The sequence below is a fragment of the Acipenser ruthenus genome, chromosome 43, assembly GCF_902713425.1.
Source record: "Acipenser ruthenus chromosome 43, fAciRut3.2 maternal haplotype, whole genome shotgun sequence".
Lineage (NCBI taxonomy): Eukaryota > Metazoa > Chordata > Actinopteri > Acipenseriformes > Acipenseridae > Acipenser > Acipenser ruthenus.
The window spans coordinates 9,119,414-9,145,307 of NC_081231.1; the positions used below are offsets into that span (position 1 = coordinate 9,119,414).

The 25,894-nt window shown below is 43.2% G+C and overlaps 3 protein-coding genes across 6 annotated transcripts in view; all 3 read left to right on the top strand.

Annotated features, from left to right (window-relative positions):
* The window catches only part of LOC131709368 (zinc finger protein 501-like), a 17,606-nt gene extending 4,268 nt beyond the window's left edge, over positions 1 to 13,338 (top strand). For 2 of the 4 annotated variants that reach the window (XM_059011867.1, XM_059011866.1), the window contains exon 2: positions 9,064 to 13,338. In XM_059011867.1, the coding sequence (XP_058867850.1) occupies positions 9,099 to 10,550 (1,452 nt within the window). In that variant the 5' untranslated portion in view covers positions 9,064 to 9,098 and the 3' untranslated portion in view covers positions 10,551 to 13,338. Of the gene's footprint in view, positions 1 to 8,528; positions 8,711 to 9,063 lie in introns of those variants that run through there. The other 2 variants (XM_059011869.1, XM_059011868.1) reach the window with 2 other exon arrangements.
* The window catches only part of LOC131709380 (zinc finger protein 79-like), a 237,825-nt gene extending 224,330 nt beyond the window's left edge, over positions 1 to 13,495 (top strand). The window contains exon 3 of the transcript XR_009311491.1: positions 13,481 to 13,495. The gene's annotated coding sequence lies outside the window, so the exon portion shown is untranslated. The remainder of the gene's footprint in view (positions 1 to 13,480) is intronic.
* A 2,828-nt stretch (positions 13,496 to 16,323) lies between these two features.
* Positions 16,324 to 25,694, top strand: LOC131709379 (gastrula zinc finger protein XlCGF52.1-like). Its single transcript, XM_059011896.1, is given in 3 exon segments — positions 16,324 to 16,530; positions 20,959 to 21,432; positions 24,398 to 25,694. Coding segments are annotated over 2 exon segments (1,323 nt in total). The 5' UTR covers positions 16,324 to 16,530; positions 20,959 to 20,987; the 3' UTR covers positions 25,276 to 25,694.
* The last annotated feature ends 200 nt before the right edge of the window (positions 25,695 to 25,894 follow it).

Below are 25,894 nucleotides of genomic sequence, written 5' to 3' on the forward strand. Positions count from 1 at the left end.
CCTACTCCTCAAATTCAGAGCCTCAATATTCAATAGCTCTGCTGGGGTCGTACTCCTCAAATTCAGAGCCTCAATATTCAATAGCTCTGCTGGGGTCCTGCTCTTCAAATTCAGAGCCTCAATATTCAGTAGCTCTGCTGGGGTCCTACTCCTCAAATTCAGAGCCTCAATATTCAGTAGCTCTGCTGGGGTCCTACTCCTCAAATTCAGAGCCTCAATATTCAGTAGCTCTGCTGGGGTCGTACTCCTCAAATTCAGAGCCTCAATATTCAGTAGCTCTGCTGGGGTCGTACTCTTCAAATTCAGAGCCTCAATATTCAATAGCTCTGCTGGGGTCCTGCTCCTCAAATTCAGAGCCTCAATATTCAGTAGCTCTGCTGGGGTCGTACTCCTCAAATTCAGAGCCTCAATATTCAGTAGCTCTGCTGGGGTCGTACTCCTCAAATTCAGAGCCTCAATATTCAGTAGCTCTGCTGGGGTCCTACTCCTCAAATTCAGAGCCTCAGTATTCAGTAGCTCTTCTGGGGTCCTGCTCTTCAAATTCAGAGCCTCAATATTCAGTAGCTCTGCTGGGGTCCTACTCCTCAAATTCAGAGCCTCAATATTCAATAGCTCTGCTGGGGTCCTGCTCTTCAAATTCAGAGCCTCAATATTCAGTAGCTCTGCTGGGGTCCTACTCCTCAAATTCAGAGCCTCAATATACAATAGCTCTGCTGGGGTCCTGCTCTTCAAATTCAGAGCCTCAATATTCAGTAGCTCTGCTGGGGTCCTACTCCTCAAATTCAGAGCCTCAATATTCAGTAGCTCTGCTGGGGTCCTACTCCTCAAATTCAGAGCCTCAATATTCAGTAGCTCTGCTGGGGTCCTACTCCTCAAATTCAGAGCCTCAATATTCAGTTGCTCTGCTGGGGTCCTGCTCCTCAAATTCAGAGCCTCAATATTCAATAGCTCTGCTGGGGTCCTACTCCTCAAATTCAGAGCCTCAATATTCAGTAGCTCTGCTGGGGTCCTACTCCTCAAATTCAGAGCCTCAATATTCAGTAGCTCTGCTGGGGTCGTACTCCTCAAATTCAGAGCCTCAATATTCAGTAGCTCTGCTGGGGTCCTACTCCTCAAATTCAGAGCCTCAATATTCAGTAGCTCTGCTGGGGTCGTACTCCTCAAATTCAGAGCCTCAATATTCAGTAGCTCTGCTGGGGTCCTGCTCCTCAAATTCAGAGCCTCAATATTCAGTAGCTCTGCTGGGGTCCTGCTCCTCAAATTCAGAGCCTCAATATTCAGTAGCTCTGCTGGGGTCCTGCTCCTCAAATTCAGAGCCTCTCACTCTCAAGAGCATCAAATCTTGTAAAACGACAACACCGTTGTTTGCATCTGTAAATTTAAATCTATAGTGTTTATCATAATATCTGCGGGAAATGCGTTATTTTTCAGAAATTGCACAAATGTGCTCTAATTACTTGGACGCAGGGTGTTTTAAAATGTTAGTAAAATGACAATACGTAGACATGCATCTTATTTCAAGTGTCTGATTCATAAGATGTGAAACACTGAAACATGGATTCTTTTTCACTATGCTCTGTCGGTTGCCAGCTGTAAGGTGTTTTTTTTACAGTGTGAAATCGATAAATCTGAAGTGAACATTAATAATCATATTATAGTGGCGCAATAGCTTTCTGTTAAACCTCTAACTGCACATTAATAACTTTGGCGGGGTTTGTTGGAATTGCCCACAATGGTGAATGTTCCTCTTATGTCACCGCGTACGGTTAACGAGGTCTGGATACCTGTTTTTTCGTAAAGATTCCCTTTTCCCCCTTTTACCTAACATGTTTTTTTGCTCACCGAATTGAATTTATGCACCAAACTGAGTGAGGTACACGCGGTCTGTGCTGAGGACGGGCCTTTCGAGGGTTTGGTGAAAATATATGAAACGTTTCCTGAGTTATAGTAATAAAAATGATAACAGTCCAGCATTTCTTATCTTAAAATTATGTGTCATAGATTACAAAAACAATGTATATACAATCAACCTTGTTGTACTATTTTGCTAGAGTTACTGAGTTTGCACTCTTTGCATTAACGTGTCTAATACAATGTGGTGAAATGCAGCAGTCATGTATGGAACACCTCCACACAAGAGCTCTAGTTTATAATAAATATAAAAACTGTTTTCTCAAAAAGCAAAGAAATTCATTGCAATAAACTATGTTAATGCAGCAGTTATGGTTGAACTCATCGCCACAAAAGCAAGGGAACGTGGCATTAGTGTTTTTAACCCTAACTCTCCATTCCCACCCCACACAAGCAGCCAAAGGAACCAGACAACACAAGTAACTTCAGACTGCCATCATCAGGCAAGAGGTAGAACATGCAGCTCTTTCCAGATGACACAAGACACATCCATCATCCACTGGTGCTGCAGCAATGGATATACTAGGGATGGGAAGTTTAAATGTATAAACTCTACAAAGGTGGTTAAACGTTGAATAATATGCTAGATGTATAACCGGTCACGTGACAAATTTCACCAAACGCATACTTTATTTATGTATTCATTTTAGTAATTTATCATCATATACAGCAGGCCATCGCGTATCCAACTGCTGTGGTAAGGGTGGAAATTATAAAAGGGAAGGGGTTTGGCAATTGCCTCCAAGTAGTTTTTAGAATTGGTGCAATAGAAAGATTGACACTGGGGCTGGTTTTATTCTCAACACGTCTGTTCATGCTGTAGTGGGCATGGTTCAGTCCACATGGGGTAAGAAAAGTGTTTTTTTCTGCTGTATTTTAAATAGAATTGCATCTCTAAACAAAGGAACGAGGCAAAAGCACATTTGAGGTTATTTTGAGGAACTGGACAAGAGAACTGTGGTATGTAAATAATTATGCCAAACAAAATTGCCCAACCACAAAAACACAAGTTCAATGCTTCACCATTTGAAATGAAAGCATTCAGAATTACTGTGGATGGAGTTACTGAATGCAGTAAAAAGCAAACATCCAGAATAAACAGAACGCGCTGGATGGTGACTCTGATTACGTGTAACACGATTTAAAAAATATCATTTTTTTCAATATTCAGAGAATGCAAATGTAAATTAGTTATGTATAGGCTTTAATTTACAGGGTTTGCTGTGCAGTGATAGCTGTGCTCTGGTTTGTGCTGGGCAGTGATAGCTGTGCTCTGGGGTTTGTGCTGGGCAGTGATAGCTGTACTCTGGGGTTTGCTGTGCAGTGATAGCTGTACTCTGGGGTTTGCTGTGCAGTGATAGCTGTGCTCTGGGGTTTGCTGTGCAGTGATAGCTGTACTCTGCGGTTTGCTGTGCAGTGATAGCTGTGCTCTGGGGTTTGTGCTGTGCAGTGATAGCTGTGTTCTGGGGTTTGTGCTGGGCAGTGATAGCTGTGCTCTGGGGTTTGTGCTGGGCAGTGATAGCTGTGCTCTGGGGTTTGTGCTGGGCAGTGATAGCTGTGCTCTGGGGTTTGCTGTGCAGTGATAGTGGTGCTCTGGGGTTTGCTGTGCAGTGATAGCTGTGTTCTGGGGTTTGTGCTGGGCAGTGATAGCTGTGCTCTGGTTTGTGCTGGGCAGTGATAGCGGTGCTCTGGGGTTTGCTGGGCAGTGATAGCTGTGCTCTGGGGTTTGTGCTGGGCAGTGATAGTGGTGCTCTGGGGTTTGTGCTGGGCAGTGATAGCTGTGCTCTGGGGTTTGTGCTGGGCAGTGATAGTGGTGCTCTGGGGTTTGTGCTGGGCAGTGATAGCTGTGCTCTGGGGTTTGTGCTGGGCAGTGATAGTGGTGCTCTGGGGTTTGTGCTGGGCAGTGATAGCTGTGCTCTGGGGTTTGTGCTGGGCAGTGATAGTGGTGCTCTGGGGTTTGTGCTGGGCAGTGATAGCGGTGCTCTGGGGTTTGTGCTGTGCAGTGATAGCTGTGCTCTGGGGTTTGTGCTGGGCAGTGATAGCTGTGCTCTGGTTTGTGCTGGGCAGTGATAGCTGTGCTCTGGGGTTTGTGCTGGGCAGTGATAGCTGTGCTCTGATTTGTGCTGGGCAGTGATAGCTGTGCTCTGGGGTTTGTGTTGGGCAGTGATAGCTGTGCTCTGGTTTGTGCTGGGCAGTGATAGCTGTGCTCTGGGGTTTGCTGTGCAGTGATAGCTGTGCTCTGGGGTTTGTGCTGGGCAGTGATAGCTGTGCTCTGGTTTGTGCTGGGCAGTGATAGCTGTGTTCTGGGGTTTGTGCTGGGCAGTGATAGCTGTGCTCTGGGGTTTGTGCTGGGCAGTGATAGCTGTGTTCTGGGGTTTGTGCTGGGCAGTGATAGCTGTGCTCTGGGGTTTGCTGTGCAGTGATAGTGGTGCTCTGGGGTTTGCGCTGTGCAGTGATAGCTGTGCTCTGGTTTGTGCTGGGCAGTGATAGCTGTGCTCTGGGGTTTGTGCTGGGCAGTGATAGCTGTGCTCTGGTTTGTGCTGGGCAGTGGTAGCTGTGCTCTGGGGTTTGCTGGGCAGTGATAACTGTGCTCTGGTTTGTGCTGGGCAGTGATAGCGGTGCTCTGGGGTTTGTGCTGGGCAGTGATAACTGTGCTCTGGTTTGTGCTGGGCAGTGATAGCTGTGCTCTGGTTTGTGCTGGGCAGTGATAGCTGTGCTCTGGTTTGTGCTGGGCAGTGATAGCTGTGCTCTGGGGTTTGCGCTGTGCAGTGATAGCTGTTCTCTGGTTTGTGCTGGGCAGTGATAGCTGTGCTCTGGGGTTTGCGCTGTGCAGTGATAGCTGTGCTCTGGTTTGTGCTGGGCAGTGATAGCTGTGCTCTGGGGTTTGCTGTGCAGTGATAGCTGTGCTCTGGGGTTTGTGCTGGGCAGTGATAGCTGTGCTCTGGTTTGTGCTGTGCAGTGATAGCTGTGCTCTGGGGTTTGTGCTGGGCAGTGTTAGCTGTGCTCTGGTTTGTGCTGGGCAGTGATAGCTGTGCTCTGTGGTTTGCTGTGCAGTGATAGCTGTGCTCTGGGGTTTGTGCTGTGCAGTGATAGCTGTGCTCTGGGGTTTGTGATGGGCAGTGATAGCTGTGCTCTGGGGTTTGCTGTGCAGTGATAGCTGTGCTCTGGTTTGTGCTGGGCAGTGATAGCTGTGCTCTGGTTTGTGCTGGGCAGTGATAGCTGTGCTCTGGGGTTTGTGCTGGGCAGTGATAGCTGTGCTCTGGGGTTTGTGCTGGGCAGTAGTAGCTGTGCTCTGGGGTTTGCTGGGCAGTGATAACTGTGCTCTGGTTTGTGCTGGGCAGTGATAGCTGTGCTCTGGGGTTTGTGCTGGGCAGTGATAGCTGTGTTCTGGGGTTTGTGCTGGGCAGTGATAGCGGTGCTCTGGGGTTTGTGCTGGGCAGTGATAGCTGTGCTCTGGGGTTTGCTGGGCAGTGATAGCTGTGCTCTGGTTTGTGCTGATCAGTGATAGCTGTGCTCTGGTTTGTGCTGTGCAGTGATAGCTGTGCTCTGGTTTGTGCTGGGCAGTGATAGCTGTGCTCTGGGGTTTGTGCTGGGCAGTGATAGCTGTGCACTGGTTTGTGCTGGGCAGTGATAGTGGTGCTCTGGGGTTTGTGCTGGGCAGTGATAGCTGTGCTCTGGGGTTTGTGCTGGGCAGTGATAGCGGTGCTCTGGGGTTTGCTGGGCAGTGATAGCTGTGTTCTGGTTTGTGCTGGGCAGTGATAGCTGTGCTCTGGGGTTTGTGCTGGGCAGTGATAGCTGTGCTCTGGGGTTTGTGCTGGGCAGTGATAGCTGTGCTCTGGTTTGTGCTGGGCAGTGATAGCTGTGCTCTGGGGTTTGTGCTGGACAGTGTTAGCTGTGCTCTGGGGTTTGTGCTGGGCAGTGATAGCTGTGCTCTGGGGTTTGTGCTGGGCAGTGATAGCTGTGCTCTGGGGTTTGTGCTGGGCAGTGATAGCTGTGTTCTGGGGTTTGTGCTGGGCAGTGATAGCTGTGCTCTGGTTTGTGCTGGGCAGTGATAGCTGTGCTCTGGGGTTTGCTGTGCAGTGATAGCTGTACTCTGGGGTTTGCTGTGCAGTGATAGCTGTGCTCTGGGGTTTGCTGTGCAGTGATAGCTGTGCTCTGGGGTTTGCTGTGCAGTGATAGCTGTACTCTGCGGTTTGCTGTGCAGTGATAGCTGTGCTCTGGGGTTTGTGCTGTGCAGTGATAGCTGTGTTCTGGGGTTTGTGCTGGGCAGTGATAGCTGTGCTCTGGGGTTTGTGCTGTGCAGTGATAGCTGTGCTCTGGGGTTTGTGCTGTGCAGTGATAGCTGTGCTCTGGGTTTGCTGTGCAGTGATAGCTGTGCTCTGTGGTTTGTGCTGGGCAGTGATAGCTGTGCTCTGGGGTTTGCTGTGCAGTGATAGTGGTGCTCTGGGGTTTGCTGTGCAGTGATAGCTGTGTTCTGGGGTTTGCTGTGCAGTGATAGCTGTGCTCTGGGGATGTGCTGGGCAGTGATAGCTGTGCTCTGGGGTTTGCGCTGTGCAGTGATAGCTGTGCTCTGGTTTGTGCTGGGCAGTGATAGCTGTGCTCTGGGGTTTGCTGTGCAGTGATAGCTGTGCTCTGGGGTTTGTGCTGTGCAGTGATAGCTGTGCTCTGGGGTTTGTGCTGTGCAGTGATAGCTGTGCTCTGGGGTTTGTGCTGGGCAGTGATAGCTGTGCTCTGGTTTGTGCTGTGCAGTGATAGCTGTGCTCTGGTTTGTGCTGGGCAGTGATAGCTGTGCTCTGGGGTTTGCTGTGCAGTGATAGCTGTGCTCTGGGGTTTGTGCTGTGCAGTGATAGCTGTGCTCTGGGGTTTGTGATGGGCAGTGATAGCTGTGCTCTGGGGTTTGTGCTGGGCAGTGTTAGCTGTGCTCTGGTTTGTGCTGGGCAGTGATAGCTGTGCTCTGGGGTTTGCTGTGCAGTGATAGCTGTGCTCTGGGGTTTGTGCTGTGCAGTGATAGCTGTGCTCTGGGGTTTGTGATGGGCAGTGATAGCTGTGCTCTGGGGTTTGTGCTGGGCAGTGATAGCTGTGCTCTGGGGTTTGTGCTGGGCAGTGATAGCTGTGCTCTGGGGTTTGTGCTGTGCAGTGATAGCTGTGCTCTGGGGTTTGCTGCGCAGTGATAGCTGTGCTCTGGGGTTTGCTCTGCAGTGATAGCTGTGCTCTGGGGTTTGCTGTGCAGTGATAGCTGTGCTCTGGGGTTTGCTCTGCAGTGATAGCTGTGCTCTGGGGTTTGCTGTGCAGTGATAGCTGTGCTCTGGGGTTTGCTGTGCAGTGATAGCTGTGCTCTGGGGTTTGTGCTGTGCAGTGATAGCTGTGCTCTGGGGTTTGTGCTGGGCAGTGATAGCTGTGCTCTGGTTTGTGCGTTGCAGTGATAGCTGTGCTCTGGGGATGTGCTGGGCAGTGATAGCTGTGCTCTGGGTTTTGTGCTGTGCAGTGATAGCCGTGCTCTGGGGTTTGTGCTGGGCAGTGATAGCTGTGCTCTGGTTTGTGCTGTGCAGTGATAGCTGTGCTCTGGTTTGTGCTGGGCAGTGATAGCTGTGCTCTGGGGTTTGTGCTGGGCAGTGATAGCTGTGCTCTGGGTTTTGTGCTGTGCAGTGATAGCTGTGCTCTGGTTTGTGCTGGGCAGTGATAGCTGTGCTCTGGGGTTTGTGCTGGGCAGTGATAGCTGTGCTCTGGGGTTTGTGCTGTGCAGTGATAGCTGTGCTCTGGGGTTTGTGCTGGGCAGTGATAGCTGTGCTCTGGGGTTTGTGCTGTGCAGTGATAGCTGTGCTCTGGGGTTTGTGCTGGGCAGTGATAGCTGTGCTCTGGGGTTTGTGCTGTGCAGTGATAGCTGTGCTCTGGGGTTTGTGCTGTGCAGTGATAGCTGTGCTCTGGGGTTTGTGCTGGGCAGTGATAGCTGTGCTCTGGTTTGTGCTGTGCCGTGATAGCTGTGCTCTGGGGTTTCAGCAGATTCAACACTTCCACAATCCTCACACCCATTAAACAATTCAACACTTACACAATCCAATTAAACAGTTTTATAATATTAATATTGCTGTTTTAGAGCCACAGTTGTTATAGAAATTTATAGGTTTAATCAATGTAAATATTTAAATTCAATTGCTTAAAATCAAACACAGTATTGTTTCCAAGTATGAAACAACACACCATGTATAATAGAAGGTTACATTTTTGTAACTAGTTTCTTAAAGTCTTTCATTTTTTATTTTCATGACAAGTTATAGAGTAAAAAAAAAGTTTGTTATTGCAAAGAATGAGTAGACCTGTTTAAAATTTTAAAACACTTGTAATTTTTAGATTTTCCTCCTTTTTGAGTTTTGAATAAATCATGTAAATCGAGCTAAATCTGTAAATTTCTTGTAATTTTTGCAAAAAATTGAGAAGGGTTCTAGAATTATTCTGGTGTTTTAAAGGGTTTTTATCTCATTGTATTCTAGTAGTGTACTGCCCTGTAACACATGTAAGTCTCTTTGGATAAAGTCTGCCTAATAATAATAATAATAATAATAATAATAATAATAATAATAATAATAACCAGGCTACGGTAATGATCAATGTCCCACAACATGGCGTCTTGCAGACTGCTCTCACAAACGCAGTAATGATGCGGCCAGTATGTACATTATTTACTATTAAAATGTGCATCGTTTCAAAGAGATCCCTGTGCTCAGCGTTCCTGCCTAACTCTTTTTCTCTTTTCCTCTTCATGCTGCCACCCTGCTGTCCTGCTGTCCTCCTTTAACAACAGGTAAGTAAACTGGCCTTTATATTTTACTTTTCACAGGTATTCTATAAAGACTAACATATTATACATGTGCACTTAACCCTTTAAGGACGTCATTTTTTTGACTTACTGGGACACCATACTGCCGTGCAAGTTGGAAACGCATATCATTGCATTAGGGAGGGATTGGATTTCACTCTCTGATCTCTTATTTTTTTGCGTGACATCACTGAGACACGCATTTATGTTTTAAACGGGTGGTCAAATGATAAGAATCTTTGAATCTGATCGAACCTAAGCCAGTTCAGGTCTGAGTTGTAAGACATCATATCAGTAGAGAACAGATCGTAATACTTCATTTCTTTTTCTGTTTTCAGGACTGCCTTGTCCTGGTGAAAGCAAAGTTAGAAATATGGAGTCTGTTTACATTAAACAGGAGGAGGTTCTGGAGTTGGTACCTGTCTGCATTAAACAGGAGATGACTGAACTGGAGCCTGTCCACATGAAAGAAGAGACTGAACTGGAGCCTGTCCACATTAAAGAAGAGACTGAACTGGAGCCTGTCCACATTAAAGAAGAGACTGAACTGGAGCCTGTCCACATGAAAGAAGAAGAGACTGAACTGGAGCCTGTCCACATTAAAGAGGAAGAGACTGAACTGGAGCCTGTCCACATTAAAGAAGAGACTGAACTGGAGCCTGTCCACATTAAAGAAGAGACTGAACTGGAGCCTGTCCACATGAAAGAAGAAGAGACTGAACTGGAGCCTGTTCACATTAAAGAAGAGACTGAATTGGAGCCTGTTCACATTAAAGAAGAGGAGACTGAACTGGAGCCTGTCCACATTAAAGAAGAGGAGACTGAATTGGAGCCTGTTCAGATTAAAGAGGACGAGACTGAACTGCAGCCTGTCCACATTGAAGAGAAGTCTATTGGCTGCTTGTTTAAGGATACAGAAAAAATATCCCGGCCAAAGATATCACATCAATGTAATGAATGTGGGAAGAGTTTCAGCTGGCCAGGAAACCTAAAAACACACCAGCGAATTCACACTGGAGAGAAGCCATATCAATGTACTGAATGTGGGGAGAGCTTCAGTGCGTCAGGAGGCCTAAAAAGACACCTTCGATTTCACACTGGAGAGAAGCCGTATCACTGTTTTAAATGTGGGAAAAGCTTCACTGAGAAAGGAACACTAAACAAACACCAGCGAATTCACACTGGAGAGAAGCCTTATCAATGTACTGAATGTGGAAAGAGCTTTAATGTGTCAGGAAGCCTAAAAAGACACCATCGATTTCACACTGGAGAGAAGCCGTATCACTGTTTTGAATGTGGGAAAAGCTTCACTGAGAAAGGAACACTAAACAAACACCAGCGAATTCACACTGGAGAGAAGCCGTATCAATGTACTGAATGTGGGAAGAGCTTTAATATGTTAGGAAGCCTAAAAAGACACCATCGATTTCACACTGGAGAGAAGCCATATTGCTGTTTTGAATGTGGGAAAAGCTTCACTGAGAAAGGTAAACTAAAAAATCACCAGAGAACTCACACTGGAGAGAAGCCGTATCACTGTACTGAATGTGGGGAGAGCTTCAGTCGGTTAGGAAACCTAAAAAGACACCAGCGAATTCACACTGGAGAGAAGCCATATCACTGTACTGAATGTGGGGAGAGCTTCAGTGAGTCAGGAAGCCTAAATAGACACCAACGCATTCACACTGAAGAAAAGCCGTATCACTGTGTTAAATGTGGGGAGAGCTTCAGTCAGTTAGGAAACCTAAAAAGACACCAGCGAATTCACACTGGAGCCAGCCTCCCTCCCCTCCCAGTCCCTCACCTCTCCACCCTGCTTGCTTGAGTGTGTGGAGAGCTGACTGATTCCTTGTCTCTCTCTCACCCTGCAGTAAATGAAGGGGGTCTCCAGGAGTGAGAGCCAGCCTGAATCCAGAGACACTGAGAAGGGGAGCGTGTCAAACTGAAGGAGACAGACCCATTCTTTCAGAATGAACTGCATTGGAAATGAATCTCACTCATCATGCTGTGAGGATTTATGCCAAGCTTGTTTCTGTGAACACATTAAACAAAGATGCCAAAAACACATCCTATTTTTAAAATACCATTACTGTACCAGTGTCGGTGAGAACAGAAGTGAATTATTTAAAAGAATCTAAAACTAAAACTCTCTTCATGGGTGTGGCAGCAGTGTGCCCTTCATATTACTAGAATGGCCTCTAAGCTATTGCTCCAGTGCAAGCACAAGCTGAAGCAACCTTTTTTTATTTCACCTGGTGCAAACTTTGCACTGAAGCAAATGCTGTTTTACATTTTGACCACTTTTTTAAACTTTTAAATTGCATTCCCTGCCTCAAGATGGCTTCACATGTACCTGCATGGACCTCTCAGAACTACATTTCCCATCATCCTCCTGCTCACATATGTAACCAAGATGGATTTACCAGTGAGCAGGAGGATGATGGGAAATGTAGTTCTCAGAGGTCCATGCGGGTACATGGGAAGCCATCTTGAGGCAGGGAATGCAATTTAAAATTTAAAAAAAAGTGGTCAAAATGTAAAAAAATAAATTAAAACAAAACACACTCCTTACATAAACAGTTGTAGCAACACATGGGGATATGTAACACAATCAAATAAAAAGGTCCTTATGCACTCTTTAAGTACTGATAACCTCCAAGCTTGTTGTATACTGGAGCCCTATGATTTTAGTAGAGCTGTATAAATATACTGTAAAACATGAAAAGTTTGCAAGCAAACAATTCACAAAATGTGCATTTACTCAAATCTGCAAAACCTACATGCTACAACATTACCATCATTACTACATTCATAGTTTATACAGTTTGAATAATTGATCTAAACAATCTGCAGAATGAAGTTGCCTCAGACTGTTTGACAGTAACAGAGCTGGTGCTTTTGTGGAATCACCATTAGCTGTTTATTCCTTTTGGGCAAAATATGGCTTGTTTGCTTGTATTGTGTATCAGTATGATATCATTAGAGTGACAATGCAGTACATCCAAAGGCAGGCTTAGTTATTTATAAAGGATTTCATTGACGTTGAGTTTGAGTTCCTGTATGTTTTCCAGTATCTGTGTGTATAAAGGGCACATTATTATGTTTCCATTACCTCTGTATGTAAAAGGTTTGTCATTGTTTAAACTGTCAATGATTCCTGAGATACAGATCTGCAATGGAACTGAACAAACCCAAGAGAGACATTGGAAAAGGGGAAGATGCTGCTGTTTGTGGTGAATATTCCCTGAATATGATATTAATACATGAAAGTGTATTATAAATGTAACTGGACAGATTAATGCAATCTCTGTGTCTTGAAGAAAAAGGGCTCCTTTCCTGCAGACACACTGAACTGTGTGACCCCTGAACTAGGTGAGCAGGGCTGGGTGGCATCTGGACTGGATTAGGCTGAAAGGACAGTTGAATTCTGTACAGATAATTCACAGCGGCAACAAGAAGCGGTTTGACGCGAGGAAGACATAAAGCATCGATGTCCTAGCGGAAAAGGACATTAAACATCAAAGGACTGAGTTTTAAGGTGCAAGATGAACAAATGACCTAATGGATAGCAACCTAGCATAGAGAAATGCTATAAATATTCAAGCAAAACTAAACATGTTGTGCTCCACTTTGATTGCTAAACTAATTGCTGTCACTCTGTTATGCCAAGCTGCAACTCCGGGACTGTGACTGAGAACACGACCCAAAAAGGGAAGGCAAGCTAGTAAACGAGCAAATGCAGAGAGACTGAGTTTGCTGTAAGCCAGTATAGTTCCAGTTGCGTTTTCCTCTCATGAAACTAAATTAATTAATTGTAACACTATCACGTACAATTGAAATGTTAATTGTTTAGTTTGCACACCTTGTGTGTGAAATAACGTTTTAGTGAAACTATAAGTAATCTATCTCATAGTTGGATGAAGAATGTATTTTAAAGTAAACTTGCTATATCGATAAACAATTTACTATTAGTTAGCTTAGTGTGATCTATTGTAAGATTGTCTGACCCATTTCAGTTTAGGCTGTATGTGTGTGTGTGAGTGTAAGCAGTGTCATATTTCACTGGTCCTGCTAGATGCTTTAATGCAGGCTGAGAGCTTTGACTGACTGGAATAGATTACAGATATATGATCAAGGGTTTTGCCTCACTCTATAGAATGAACTAATTTTGCTTCATAGTCAAATGAAACCTGCTGAATAATGTTACGTTAACATATTGAATTACAGTGATTTGTAGTTTTGCATATACTGAATGAAAAAGTGACAGATATTGAAATAAATTGACATTTTGAAATCTGTGATGAAGTACTGTACTACTATTATGGCATCCAGTAGACTTTTGTTATATCCTTGTGTAGTTTCTTTGATTACACAATGTTAATTAAAAGTTATGAATTGTACCAAAAATTCTAGGTGATGCTAAACTTTTGTCCAAGCTGCACATATAAATCAGCACTGCCATTAAAATAGAATGTTTAAAGCTTTATATATTGTGTATCAATTGCATCCTGTAAGACAGTGTGAAGTGTAGATGATGCTATTAAAAGAGAACACCTTTACACATTTCACTATTCAGAAGCCACTAATAAACTTTGCATTGATTTTACACTGAACTGCTGTGAAGTGTTTCTTCTTTATTGCTTTACTGCTGGGCTCCACTATTTGTGCTGCCTGTCTAGGAGAAGAGAAGTCTATTAATCCAAACAGCATGCAGATTGATTTAGATTGGATCAGGAGCAATGGATCCTCAAACAGGTTTGCACTGTACAGGGATGTCATGCATGCGGAAATGGGAAAAACAACAAACAAAATCCAGCATTACTTTAAAACATTAAGGTCACAGAAAATGACACCACTGCAGAGGTGCTTCATGTGGAGCAGCTTTGAGGTGCTTCATGTGGAGCAGCTTTGAGGTGCTTCATGTGGAGCAGCTTTGAGGTGCTTCATGTGGAGCAGCTTTGAGGTGTTTGATGTGGAGCAGCTTTGAGGTGTTTCATGTGGAGCAGCTTTGAGGTGCTTCATGTGGAGCAGCTTTGAGGTGTTTCATGTGGAGCAGCTTTGAGGTGTTTCATGTGGAGCAGCTTTGAGGTGTTTCATGTGGAGCCGCTTTGAGGTGCTTCATGTGGAGCAGCTTTGAGGTGCTTCATGTGGAGCAGCTTTGAGGTGCTTCATGTGGAGCAGCTTTGAGGTGTTTCATGTGGAGCAGCTTTGAGGTGTTTCATGTGGAGCAGCTTTGAGGTGCTTCATGTGGAGCAGCTTTGAGGTGTTTCATGTGGAGCAGCTTTGAGGTGTTTCATGTGGAGCAGCTTTGAGGTGTTTCATGTGGAGCAGCTTTGAGGTGCTTCATGTGGAGCAGCTTTGAGGTGCTTCATGTGGAGCAGCTTTGAGGTGCTTCATGTGGAGCAGCTTTGAGGTGTTTCATGTGGAGCAGCTTTGAGGTGCTTCATGTGGAGCAGCTTTGAGGTGTTTCATGTGGAGCAGCTTTGAGGTGTTTCACGTGGAGCAGCTTTGAGGTGCTTCACGTGGAGCAGCTTTGAGGTGCTTCACGTGGAGCAGCTTTGAGGTGCTTCACGTGGAGCAGCTTTGAGGTGCTTCATGTGGAGCAGCTTTGAGGTGCTTCATGTGGAGCAGCTTTGAGGTGCTTCATGTGGAGCAGCTTTGAGGTGCTTCATGTGGAGCAGCTTTGAGGTGTTTCATGTGGAGCAGCTTTGAGGTGCTTCATGTGGAGCAGCTTTGAGGTGCTTCACGTGGAGCAGCTTTGAGGTGCTTCACGTGGAGCAGCTTTGAGGTGCTTCACGTGGAGCAGCTTTGAGGTGCTTCACGTGGACAGCTTTGAGGTGTTTCATGTGGAGCAGCTTTGAGGTGCTTCATGTGGAGCAGCTTTGAGGTGCTTCATGTGGAGCAGCTTTGAGGTGTTTCATGTGGAGCAGCTTTGAGGTGCTTCATGTGGAGCAGCTTTGAGGTGCTTCACGTGGAGCAGCTTTGAGGTGCTTCACGTGGAGCAGCTTTGAGGTGCTTCACGTGGAGCAGCTTTGAGGTGCTTCACGTGGACAGCTTTGAGGTGTTTCATGTGGAGCAGCTTTGAGGTGCTTCATGTGGAGCAGCTTTGAGGTGCTTCATGTGGAGCAGCTTTGAGGTGTTTCATGTGGAGCAGCTTTGAGGTGCTTCATGTGGAGCAGCTTTGAGGTGCTTCATGTGGAGCAGCTTTGAGGTGTTTCATGTGGAGCAGCTTTGAGGTGTTTCATGTGGAGCAGCTTTGAGGTGCTTCATGTGGAGCAGCTTTGAGGTGTTTCATGTGGAGCAGCTTTGAGGTGCTTCATGTGGAGCAGCTTTGAGGTGTTTCATGTGGAGCAGCTTTGAGGTGCTTCATGTGGAGCAGCTTTGAGGTGCTTCGTGTGGAGCAGCTTTTGGAAACACATTTAGAAGCACACTTCTGGAGATTGATTACTAAAAGATGTATTTTATTTTTAATCGAATGAGGGTCAAGTGGTACAAACAGTAACATGTAACAATAATAATCCTGGTTTGTTACCTTTAGTTTGTAGTTGCATTGGAACCCAAGGGCTGAAGCTGAAATGTATAGAAGGGGTTCAGACTGATACAAATGAACAAGGAAATGTCACTTACACTAACAAGGACCATATTGGTAAAGGAAACATAATGACACCACAGAAATCTAATAGTGGTGTTATTAATGTCCAAGAATAAACTGGATTGCTGGACTGCATTGAAAAAAATAAAAGTAAAAATTCTGCCATCTACTGGTCACTTTTATGAACTGATTCAAATATTAAATTCAGAATCTTTAACAAAAAGCCACATTTGTGTTTGAACTGGTTTCTCCTTAATATGTTTGAAATAATGTTTAAATATTCTTTCAATGAAGTGTAGCTTTGTTTCCTTCACTAGTTTTATTCTGCTGGTATCATTTAAAACACTGAGGGAGACCTCAATTCCAAACTCGTGCTGTGGAACGCCACACAGGGTTTTTTTTTTTTTTAATATTGCTAAGTGAAAGAAACACATTTTTTATTTCCCTACAGGATATCTGGTACTATACTAGGGTAACATAAATACCAGTTTACAAGCCTTGCTTTCAGATAGTGAAATGGGCAGCAGTGTGGAGTAGTGGTTAGGGCTCTTGACCGGAGAGTCGTGGGTTCAATCCCAGGTGGGGGACACTGCTGCTGTACCTTTGAGCAAGGTACTTTACCTAGATTGCTCCAGTAAAAACCCAACTGTATAAATGGGGAATTGTATGTAAAACATAATGTGATATCTTGTAACAATTGTAGGTCGCTCTGGATAAGGGCGTCTGCTAATAAATAATAATAATAATAATAATAATAATAATAATAATAATAATAATAATAATAATAATAATAATAATAATAATAATAGTGTTGCACTTCCTTGATCACCTGGGGGGTGAAATTGTCCCCTCCCCTTGAACGGCTTCTTTCACAGTATCTTAAACTGTATCCTTGTAATCTCATTGTGCTGTATACATCTGTGAAAGTGAACCGAAGCAAATAATATAGGAAACCGCTAACGACTCCCTAAACAGAACAAAGAGAGGCTAACACCGGACAGCGGACACCCAGGGAGGGGCTGACGTGTTGGGGGCGTGGTCTTGTGCCTGGAACTGCGAGAGAGGGGGTTAAATATGCAGAGCAGGCAAGTCTAGTCACACAGATTACCTGTCGCTGTTAGATTGAGCTGCCTTTTTACCCTGGAGAGAAGAACCGAGACGATCAGAGCGAGTGACTAGAGCCGTGCTGCACATCCCACTGACAATACCTGAAGTAAGTGTCTCCCTCTTTATTCATCTTCTAAATCAGCTTCATACTCTCCTATACTGTCTAATTGTAACTGAGTGTGTCAGAGCAGTCACTGTGTTACTGGGCAGGACTGTAATTGTGTGCAATGCTTTGTTTGTTGTTATTATTATTATTATACTTTACAGTAAATATGAAATAGATTTCGCTAGATCTTCATGGCATGTAACGTTTGTCAATTAGCTGTTCTAATTCTGACTCGAGTTCACTTAACAGAATAATTCTACCGATTTCGAAGTTAGCAGTGCTCCAGTAAGCTTTTTATATCTGGAGCATGCACTTTTGCACTTATGGTCACTTTTAAATAACTGCGTACAAACGTATGTATATATATATTTTTTTACATAAACAGTTGTACGTCTAGTGTCTTGCATATACTAGTGCTTTACAATAATACCTGGTTGTCTGAATTTGTAATGAATTGGTGCTCTTATCTCTTTCAAATACGGGAACTCCTGTAGAGTTTAACTGCGGTTCAGTTGAGTGGAGGGCCGCGCAACGTTTGCCGCCCTAGCAAACAAAATGATTTATGTCTGTTCTAAAATGGAACGTTTGCCTGTAAAAAAATCTTTTTGAACCTACAACCTTCAGCTTACAAGCGTGTTGTGTTAACTGTCAGCGCTACACGATTAGTTGAGACAAACAGTATTTTGAAAGATGAAGTCAGCCAGCTGAAAATTCTCCAGACTGTGTTATATTTCAAGTCGTCGTTCTTCATCATCCTCATTCTGAGATTGAGCTGAAGCTCTGAAAATGGTTGGTTTCCTGTGAGTGTAACACTCATTGTGGTCCCTATTGGCACAATGAAGTACGGTTTCCTCTGTCTATGCTGGTTGATGAGAGTAACGCTATTTGCGGTCCCCGCTGGACAAAAAAGAAACCTCATTTCTGAGAATTAGCTATGCTGAAGGATAGCCTAATATACTTGGTAAAAGTGAAACATAAATAAATATTAATATAAATATTGAAATAAATGAATACATAGACGTGTGTGTAATTTATTTATTTACTTTGCTATCATATAAACAATGACATTTAGTACTGTATGAAATGAAATATTCAACAGTTCTTGTTCAATTGTATATTAGTGAAGATTTTTGTACATAAAGGTTGTCATGCTTTTTATATACTTTTACTTATAAATATATTGTAACGACCCGGACAATTGCTTTGTTGCAGGACTTGTTGTTCAGTTTGTATTGGAAGGGGAACGGGACGGGTCACGGTGTTAGTGAATGGGGAGAATGTGTGCAGGACTTGTTGTTCAGTTTGTATTGGAAGGGGAACGGGGCGGGTCACGGCGTTAGTGAATGGGGAGAATGTGTGCAGGACTTGTTGTTCAGTTTGTATTGGAAGGGGAACGGGACGGGTCACGGCGTTAGTGAATGGGGAGAATGTGTGCAGGACTTGTTGTTCAGTTTGTATTGGAAGGGGAACGGGACGGGTCACGGCGTTAGTGAATGGGGAGAATGTGTGCAGGACTTGTTGTTCAGTTTGTATTGGAAGGGGAACGGGGCGGGTCACGGTGTTAGTGAATGGGGAGAATGTGTGCAGGACTTGTTGTTCAGTTTGTATTGGAAGGGGAACGGGACGGGTCACGGCGTTAGTGAATGGGGAGAATGGTGTTTACGGGGGTTGCAGAGCATTTGAGAATTCAACACCATCTCCCTGATTTAGGGCTGCCACCAGTCTGGGTTTGACTGCACAGTCCAGGAATTAGCATCTGTGTCCGCGTGGCAGAAATTAACAAGCCTGGATGCCGTGCTGTCCGGATTTTAAGTGAAACGCATCAGAAACACCAACCTTCCTCTAATATTTTCTTTTTCATACATTAGTTGCTTAAATGATTTCCACTGTTGTATTTAGAAAAATGCACTGTTTAGTACTGATCTGTACATTCTACTGGGGACTGCGAACATATCCACGTGATGTAAACAATCCAAGTGAGAGGTTGCAGTCACGTGACCCCAGCAGGCTACATGCTGTCGGTATTTTGCAGCCACAGAGTATTCTTCTACCTTCAGTCACAGGAATTAGAAAGATATCATTTATGTTGTGCAGGTACTTGGAATCTGTGACCTCTACTGTGCGTCACCGGTGAGCGAGCGCACTGACGTGATTTGAATAAGATTCCTTTATCCTTTTAAGAAAACGTACATACTGGTACATGTTTAAGAAAAAATACATTTTCAATGGTTTGTTACAAAATACAATATGAATTATGTACAGTTTCTATGTTCGTATATAAACGTTTAACATCTTTCATTTAAATATACTCACAATTAAAACCATGTATAAGATTAGTATAACTTTGTACGGGGATTAAAACAAACTTTTGTTCTACGAAGCGTCAGTAACTAGAATCTGTAAATGTCCTGTAAAATCAGCTTCAGCGAGTGACAGCTACATGGCTAAGCTATGGAGACTTCTGTTCAGTTTAAGTTGCCTAAAATTACAGGTAGATGGATGCTGTTTGCAATTATTGTACTTTTAAATATGTTATAAATGATGATGCTTCATATTAGTTCAGTAAACAATGAATGTAGCATTCTGTTAATGGTAAAGGCATATTTTATGTAAGGACTGGGAATCACCAACCTGCTTAATTGTGTTAAACTGCAGTATGTAATTCAATATGTTAACGTAACATTATATTCGACTATGATGCAACATTGGTTAATTCTGTAGGTTGCTGGGCACAGGTATAATTGCAGTAATTCATCTTAAATGGCACTTCTCATATGCAGGGGTCGGCACAGTCATGTTGCACAACAGACACCTGACAAAATACTGACCTCACTAGGACAAGATCATATATTTTGTCTGTTAGTATTACGTATACTTCATTATATCCCAATATCAAATAAACATACCTCATAATGCTGTGATAGCATTACAGCAAGGACACTGGAACTGGAGGAGCTCTCAGCCCCCCCGTTTTAAACATGGTTCCAGTGCCTCTTGTTTTCTATCGCTTTTCTTACAAACATATTTTCTGCTGCAGACATGTTTTAATATTTTGTACACCATTTCTTGGCAATGCTCTGGCCACTGCAGATTAATTCCACCCTTGATTTTTCAAAAACAAAATATTCATTTTCCCAAGCAGGATTGAAATATCATCTTTTAGGTTTCGTTGCAGCTATCTCCGGAGGCTATCTGATACTGGACTGTCATTCTGTCTGATTTTTTTATTATTATTATTATTATTATTATTACTTAAAATTGCATATGAGGGAAACAGTACAGCTTCAAAAAATGTGAAAAGTTGCACAATGGTAATTCTTTTTAATTTGGAGGAGATATACTGTATATATTATTCCTTCTTGGTCCATTTTCAGTCCAGCAATACGTTATACAAGAAATAGATGGAGACGCACGTTTTAGTTTTTGTTGTTCGGATCAAGAAAATTTGAGTGATAACCAGTTTTTTCAGCTCATGGTGTCGGTACATAGAGCTGTTTGTTCGCTAGAATCTATTTTAATGGAAACCTGTTTTTGTACGATAAGATTCGCATATATATATATATATAATTTATATTATATTATATTATATTATATGCCACATTTTGCAAGTTCGCTAGAAATGTGTTCTTGTTGATGGAAACATAGCTATTATCAGAGTAATTAAATGAAATCCAACAATGCACGCTCGATTTGAATACGCAAGTAACTTCAATGTGTCCTTTTCTTAGCAACCGGTTCAAAACCGCAAGCCTGTTGCCAGGGGAGACCAGATTTCGCGTGACCTCACACTACACTGGGCAGCAGTGTGGAGTAGTGGTTAGGGCTCTGGACTCTAGACCGGAGGGTCATGGATTCAATCCCAGGTTGGGGACACTGCTGCTGTACCCTTGAGCAAGGTACTTCACCTAGATTGCTCCAGTAAAAACCCAACTGTATAAATGGGGAATTGTATGTAAAACATAATGTGATATCTTGTAACAATTGTAAGTCGCCCTGGATAAGGGCATCAGCTAAGAAATAAATAATACACCAGTGTTGGCAATGTTTGTGTAAGTCTTTAAAAGAATATACACAGTTTGATAAAGTTTGTGGAACATTGTATCACAGATCATGTTTTGTAACAAATCTACATTTAAGGCCCGAGGACAAAAGGACTCCTTGCTGATCGGTTGTTTTAGGAGAACGCATTCTAAAATACTCAACATGATTAATGAAAAGAGAAATATTGTAACTTTTGCCAACTTTCATCCATCATTCTTGAGATTAGACAGATCAAGTCCTTGGTTATTATAAACTTATTACAATTAATTCTGTGTAATTCTGTGTCTATAGTAAAGCCAGCCCTGCTGTTAAGGACAGATTCTGTCGGTCCCTTCAATGGCCTTAGTAGTACTGTAAATAAATAAATAAATGTTTTCTTTTTTTCAGCAACTTCTAAACAGAATCTGTGTGCTGTCATGGACAGTGTGGAGATGGAATCTGTCCAGATTAAAGAGGAGTTCTCTGTACCTGAACTTGTCCCCTTTAGAGCGGAGGTCTCTGGGCTGGCTTCCCTCCCCATTAAACAGGAGCTCTGTGAGATGCAATGTGACAGCAGTCAGCCACAGGTCTCTGAGATTAAAGCTGAGCACAGTGAATTGGAGATCTCTCAGACAGAAGAACCCCTTCCTGTGAAACAAGAAGAGGTGCTGGAAATTAACCATATTAAACAGGAGCCCCCTGAAGTAGAGTTTGACCACATGGAACCAGGGAAGGAAGAATCCGAGGACTTCAAACCAAACATCCCTGAGCTGGAGAGAGTCTGTGTGAGAGAGCAAGGTGCTGGAGAGGAAGGCTGTCTCAACAGCATGCAAGGAGGTGGACAGGGAGACAGGCGCTTCACATTCACATTCAGTCTAGCAGGTGAGTGACTCCCAGTAGCTGTGACATTGTCATTCTAGATTGCATGATATCCACAGTGTGGTTGAGAGGGAGGGAGGGAGCATGTGGGTTACATTACTAGCTGTTTGTTTTTTCCTGTACCACTCACACCAGTTCAGGATAGGACTCACTACTGGTGATACTATTAAGATACAGATATAAGCCTCTTTCACACGGGCACTCCTACCCAATTATACCAAGGGAGAGAAGAACTAAAGTACTGTATATAACATTAGAAATGTTCAGTGTCTAAATAGAGGGATATTATTGTACATGTGTGATGTCATTATGGGTGCTAGATTCCATTACATGTATCAAGTTTAAACTTTTGAAAATATATAGTTTAAATGTTAAAATACAAACATTGAGATAGTGCTATTACTTATTTTTTACATAAATAGCTTTCTATAAATTACTGCATGTATGTTATAAATCGGGCTTCTGGTTGTCTGTGTTGTACCTCTGCTTTTCTACTCTATTTAAAGAATGCAGTTGATCCTGTTCATCCATTCGTGTATCTCAATCACACTGAGAAACACGTTCATGTGAAACAACTAAATGGGGTTTTCATTTAAATGCAGAAGTGACTCCTCTTAATGTAAATACAGACATGCAGAACGACTGTAATAGAGTGAGTCCAGCATAAAATACTGTACTGTTCATTCTAGCTTTAATAAAGAGGAGTCTCTTATTAACATGTCGCAATCTCGTTTGCACGTCCTGCTTGTAATGAAAATGAAGGCTTGGCTGATTTAAATGCCAAGCCTTCAGATGCATCTGGTGAAGGCAATGAAAGAAAACTGAGTAGCTGTATTTGCAGATACGCTCTTGTTGTTAATATTTGGCCATTTTTGACAAAGTTTAAACAATTAAGCAAAATTAAACGCTTGACCCTTTACTGACATTTAAATTCTAAATGTTTAACACCCCTAAATGTAATGCTATTGAAAAATATATAATTGTAGGGTGTGTTAGAGGAAATAGACCCGAAACATTACAGGAGAACTTTGAAGGCAGATTTTGATCCCAGGGCTCGGTTTCACCAGCGTCAGTCTTTACTGACTTTGCTTTTACACATAAAGTAAAGGCTATAAAGAGTAAGAAGCGAGGTTCTGAAAAATCTAGCATTACCCGCCCCCATGAGTTACTACAACTGTTTAAATAACGTACCTGTCATTTCTTTACATTGTTCACATCCTGCCACCTTTTTACACATAACTTTAAAGTCTATTGGAAAGCTCTTTTCGAAATGTCTGCTCTAGTGCACTGGGGTTTTAGATATGTACTCTAAATCACTGCAGGAAGAGAGATACAAAAAGACCCAAGTACTCTGTTTTTTTCTGTTTCGTACCACATCAATGCTCATTATTGCTGTGTTACCTGTTTGACAACGTGGGCAATAATCAGTGTACTAGAGCGGACATTTTGTAAAGATCTTTGAAGCAAACTTTATAGTTATAAGTGTATAGTTGTCAGGATGTGAACAATGAAAAGAAAAACACATTATTTAAACAGTTGTAGCAACACGTGGGGAGGGTAGCGCTATATTTTTTGGAACCTATCTACTTACTCTAAGTTTAACTTTGCTTTTTTAAGATGGTGTATCCCAGTGCGAGCCCCCACAGCTGAAATTAACATGCTGTAATCCACTCCAGCACCCAGCCACATGCCCAGGGCCGGATGAACCCATCACTGGACCCGAGGCAAGCATAAACCTGCGGGCCTCCTACCCCAGAACAAACAGCCACACATCCATCCATCCATCCATCCATCTCTGCATACATTCTAGCCTTTATAACTAGCGCTCCACCCTTTCACAACAGGTAGAATTCTCAGTTGTAAGTTTTTATGAATGACTGAATGCAGCTGACAGAAAATCAAACTGTAGGGGATGTGCTAAAAACTAAAGCCTACGTGAAGTTGTGTAGTACAGCTCAACAATGACTTTCCTGATTTACTGAATAAAAAGGCAACAGTTCAAACAAACAAGGAACCCCATATGAAGTTGAAAAAGGTAATATATAGAAGGGTGCTCAGACTTGTTTTCACTAATGGTAGCTCCACAATAGCCAATGAAAATAAATAGTAAAAAACAAACCTACCTGTACATTGTTGTGAGTCAAATACATTAGATTACTGCACGCAAAATCGTCAATAATGTCTCCTTGGGTTTGACTCGCTTCATTAAAGAAAATCCCCTTTTCTCCAGAGCAGAGAATCGTCAATGTTTTGACATACAAGTATATTCAGGTGTTTCTTATGGTAGCTTTCTATACCCTGTAGAATTGTGTACCCTTGATGATTCCATCCTGACACAGCTGCATTTTCTTTCAAAGATCGCTGGATATGAACACTTGATGATTCTCGACAGTACATGTGAAAAAAATGAAAACGTGTTTTTAAAAGAATCTTTTCTAAGGTTACTTTAAATCAAGGGTTTCATGGATGAGCAACACAAGAGGCTGAATGTCCTGTATATCTAGAAAATCAGTGGAGTTAAATGTGCAGTTTTTATTTTGCCACATTACTAGTTTTGTCTTGTTCACAATATGTGTTGCAAGCTGCAGGAGTGCTTGAGAAAACACCTGGGCTCGGGTACAGAAATATCGCGTGTGCGCGTCCGCATCCAGCAGTCTGAGAAACTGCATCTGCACAGGGTATGCAGAATTCTATGGGGTACAGAAATCTGCATAACACCCGTCAGAACAATTTTGATTTTGAGATGCATGCCTCAGTTCGAATGTCAGGGATCATGTGTTAATCAGCCCTGCACATGCCCTAAGGTTTGGTTCATACACCTGTGGCAGGAGTGTGGATGGCATTATTCAACCTGTCGCACAGGGTCGGAGACCCTCGACTCCAACCAGAAATTGTCAGTCTGAAGTATGAACCAACCTTAAGCCTACAAGCACTCCCTCTTACTGTCTTTCCTGTTCATATTTTCCAGGTTCCAGTCCAGCAGCTAAAATGAGGGCAGGTGGTGGAGAATATCCTGACTGTGGGAAAGGTATCACGCTGTTAGGGCATTTAAACAAAACCCAGCGGACTTACACAGGAAAGAAACCGTATCACTGCTATGACTTTGGGAAGAGTTTCAGTCAGTCAGGATACCTTGTTTCACACCAGCGAATTCATACAAGAGAGAAACCGTATCGCTGCTCTGACTGTGGGAAGAGTTTCAGACGGGCAGACAGGCTTGTTTCACACCAGCAAACTCACACAGGAGAGAAACCGTATCGCTGCTCTGACTGTGGGAAGAGTTTCAGTGTGAAACAAAGCCTTCAATACCACCAGTGGACTCACACAGGAGAGAAGCCATATTGCTGCTGTGACTGCGGGAAGAGTTTCAGTCGGTCAGACAGTCTTGTTTCACACCAGCGAACTCACACAGGAAAAAAACCGTATCGCTGCTCTGACTGTGGGAAGAGTTTCAGTGTGAAACAGGGCCTTCAAAACCACTAGTGGACTCACAAAGGAGAGAAACCGTATCGCTGCTCTGACTGTGGGAAGAGTTTCAGTGTGAAACAAGGCCTTCAAAACCACCAGTGGACTCACACAGGAGAGAAACCGTATCACTGCTCTGACTGTGGGAAGAGTTTCACTGTGAAACAAAGCCTTCAATACCACCAGTGGACTCACACAGGAGAGAAGCCATATTGCTGCTGTGACTGCGGGAAGAGTTTCAGTCGGTCAGACAGTCTTGTTTCACACCAGCGAACTCACACAGGAGAAAAACCGTATCGCTGCTCTGACTGTGGGAAGATTTTCAGTTGTAAACAAGTCCTTCAAAAACACCAGCGAATTCACAGAGGAGATAAACTTTAAAAACCATGTTCAATGGGACTTTTCACTCATGAAGGGGAAAAAAATATTAACCTTGAATTACGAATCCCTGTGTAAACGGTTTTGTAGATCACTCTTAAGAGCATGCATTTAAAACTCTCTTGCACTCTGTGTCAGATAGTGGGTGGTGATGCGGACACGTCACAAGAGGCTTCTCTGCTGTCAGTTTAACTCAGGCTGTCAATGCAGTCAGTGCCTGGGAGCGGGAATATGCAGAAAGGAAACTATTCCACACCTCATCTGATGGACGAGTCAGGAGAAATCAATAACTCAGTGTGGAAATGAGTTTCAGGATTCAACATTTTGAACTTACTCAATTTATTTATTTTCAAGTTAATTATCATGCTTTTTATTTTTTTTTAATGATCTAATGTACAATAAATGATAAATTGTTTGTTTGTCATGATTTGTGTTGTGTGATGCTGTAGAGAATTCCTGTTTTCCAAGGTGCTGGTTAATTTTCCCCTCTGGTAACAGCTCGTGCACAGCTCCTGGGTATTGCAAAACGTCAGCAAGTTTAGAGCTAGAATTCAGTACTTTTAACCATTCCACATAAAGAAGATGGAAACCAGTTTCCCCCCTCTACAAATTTATATATTTA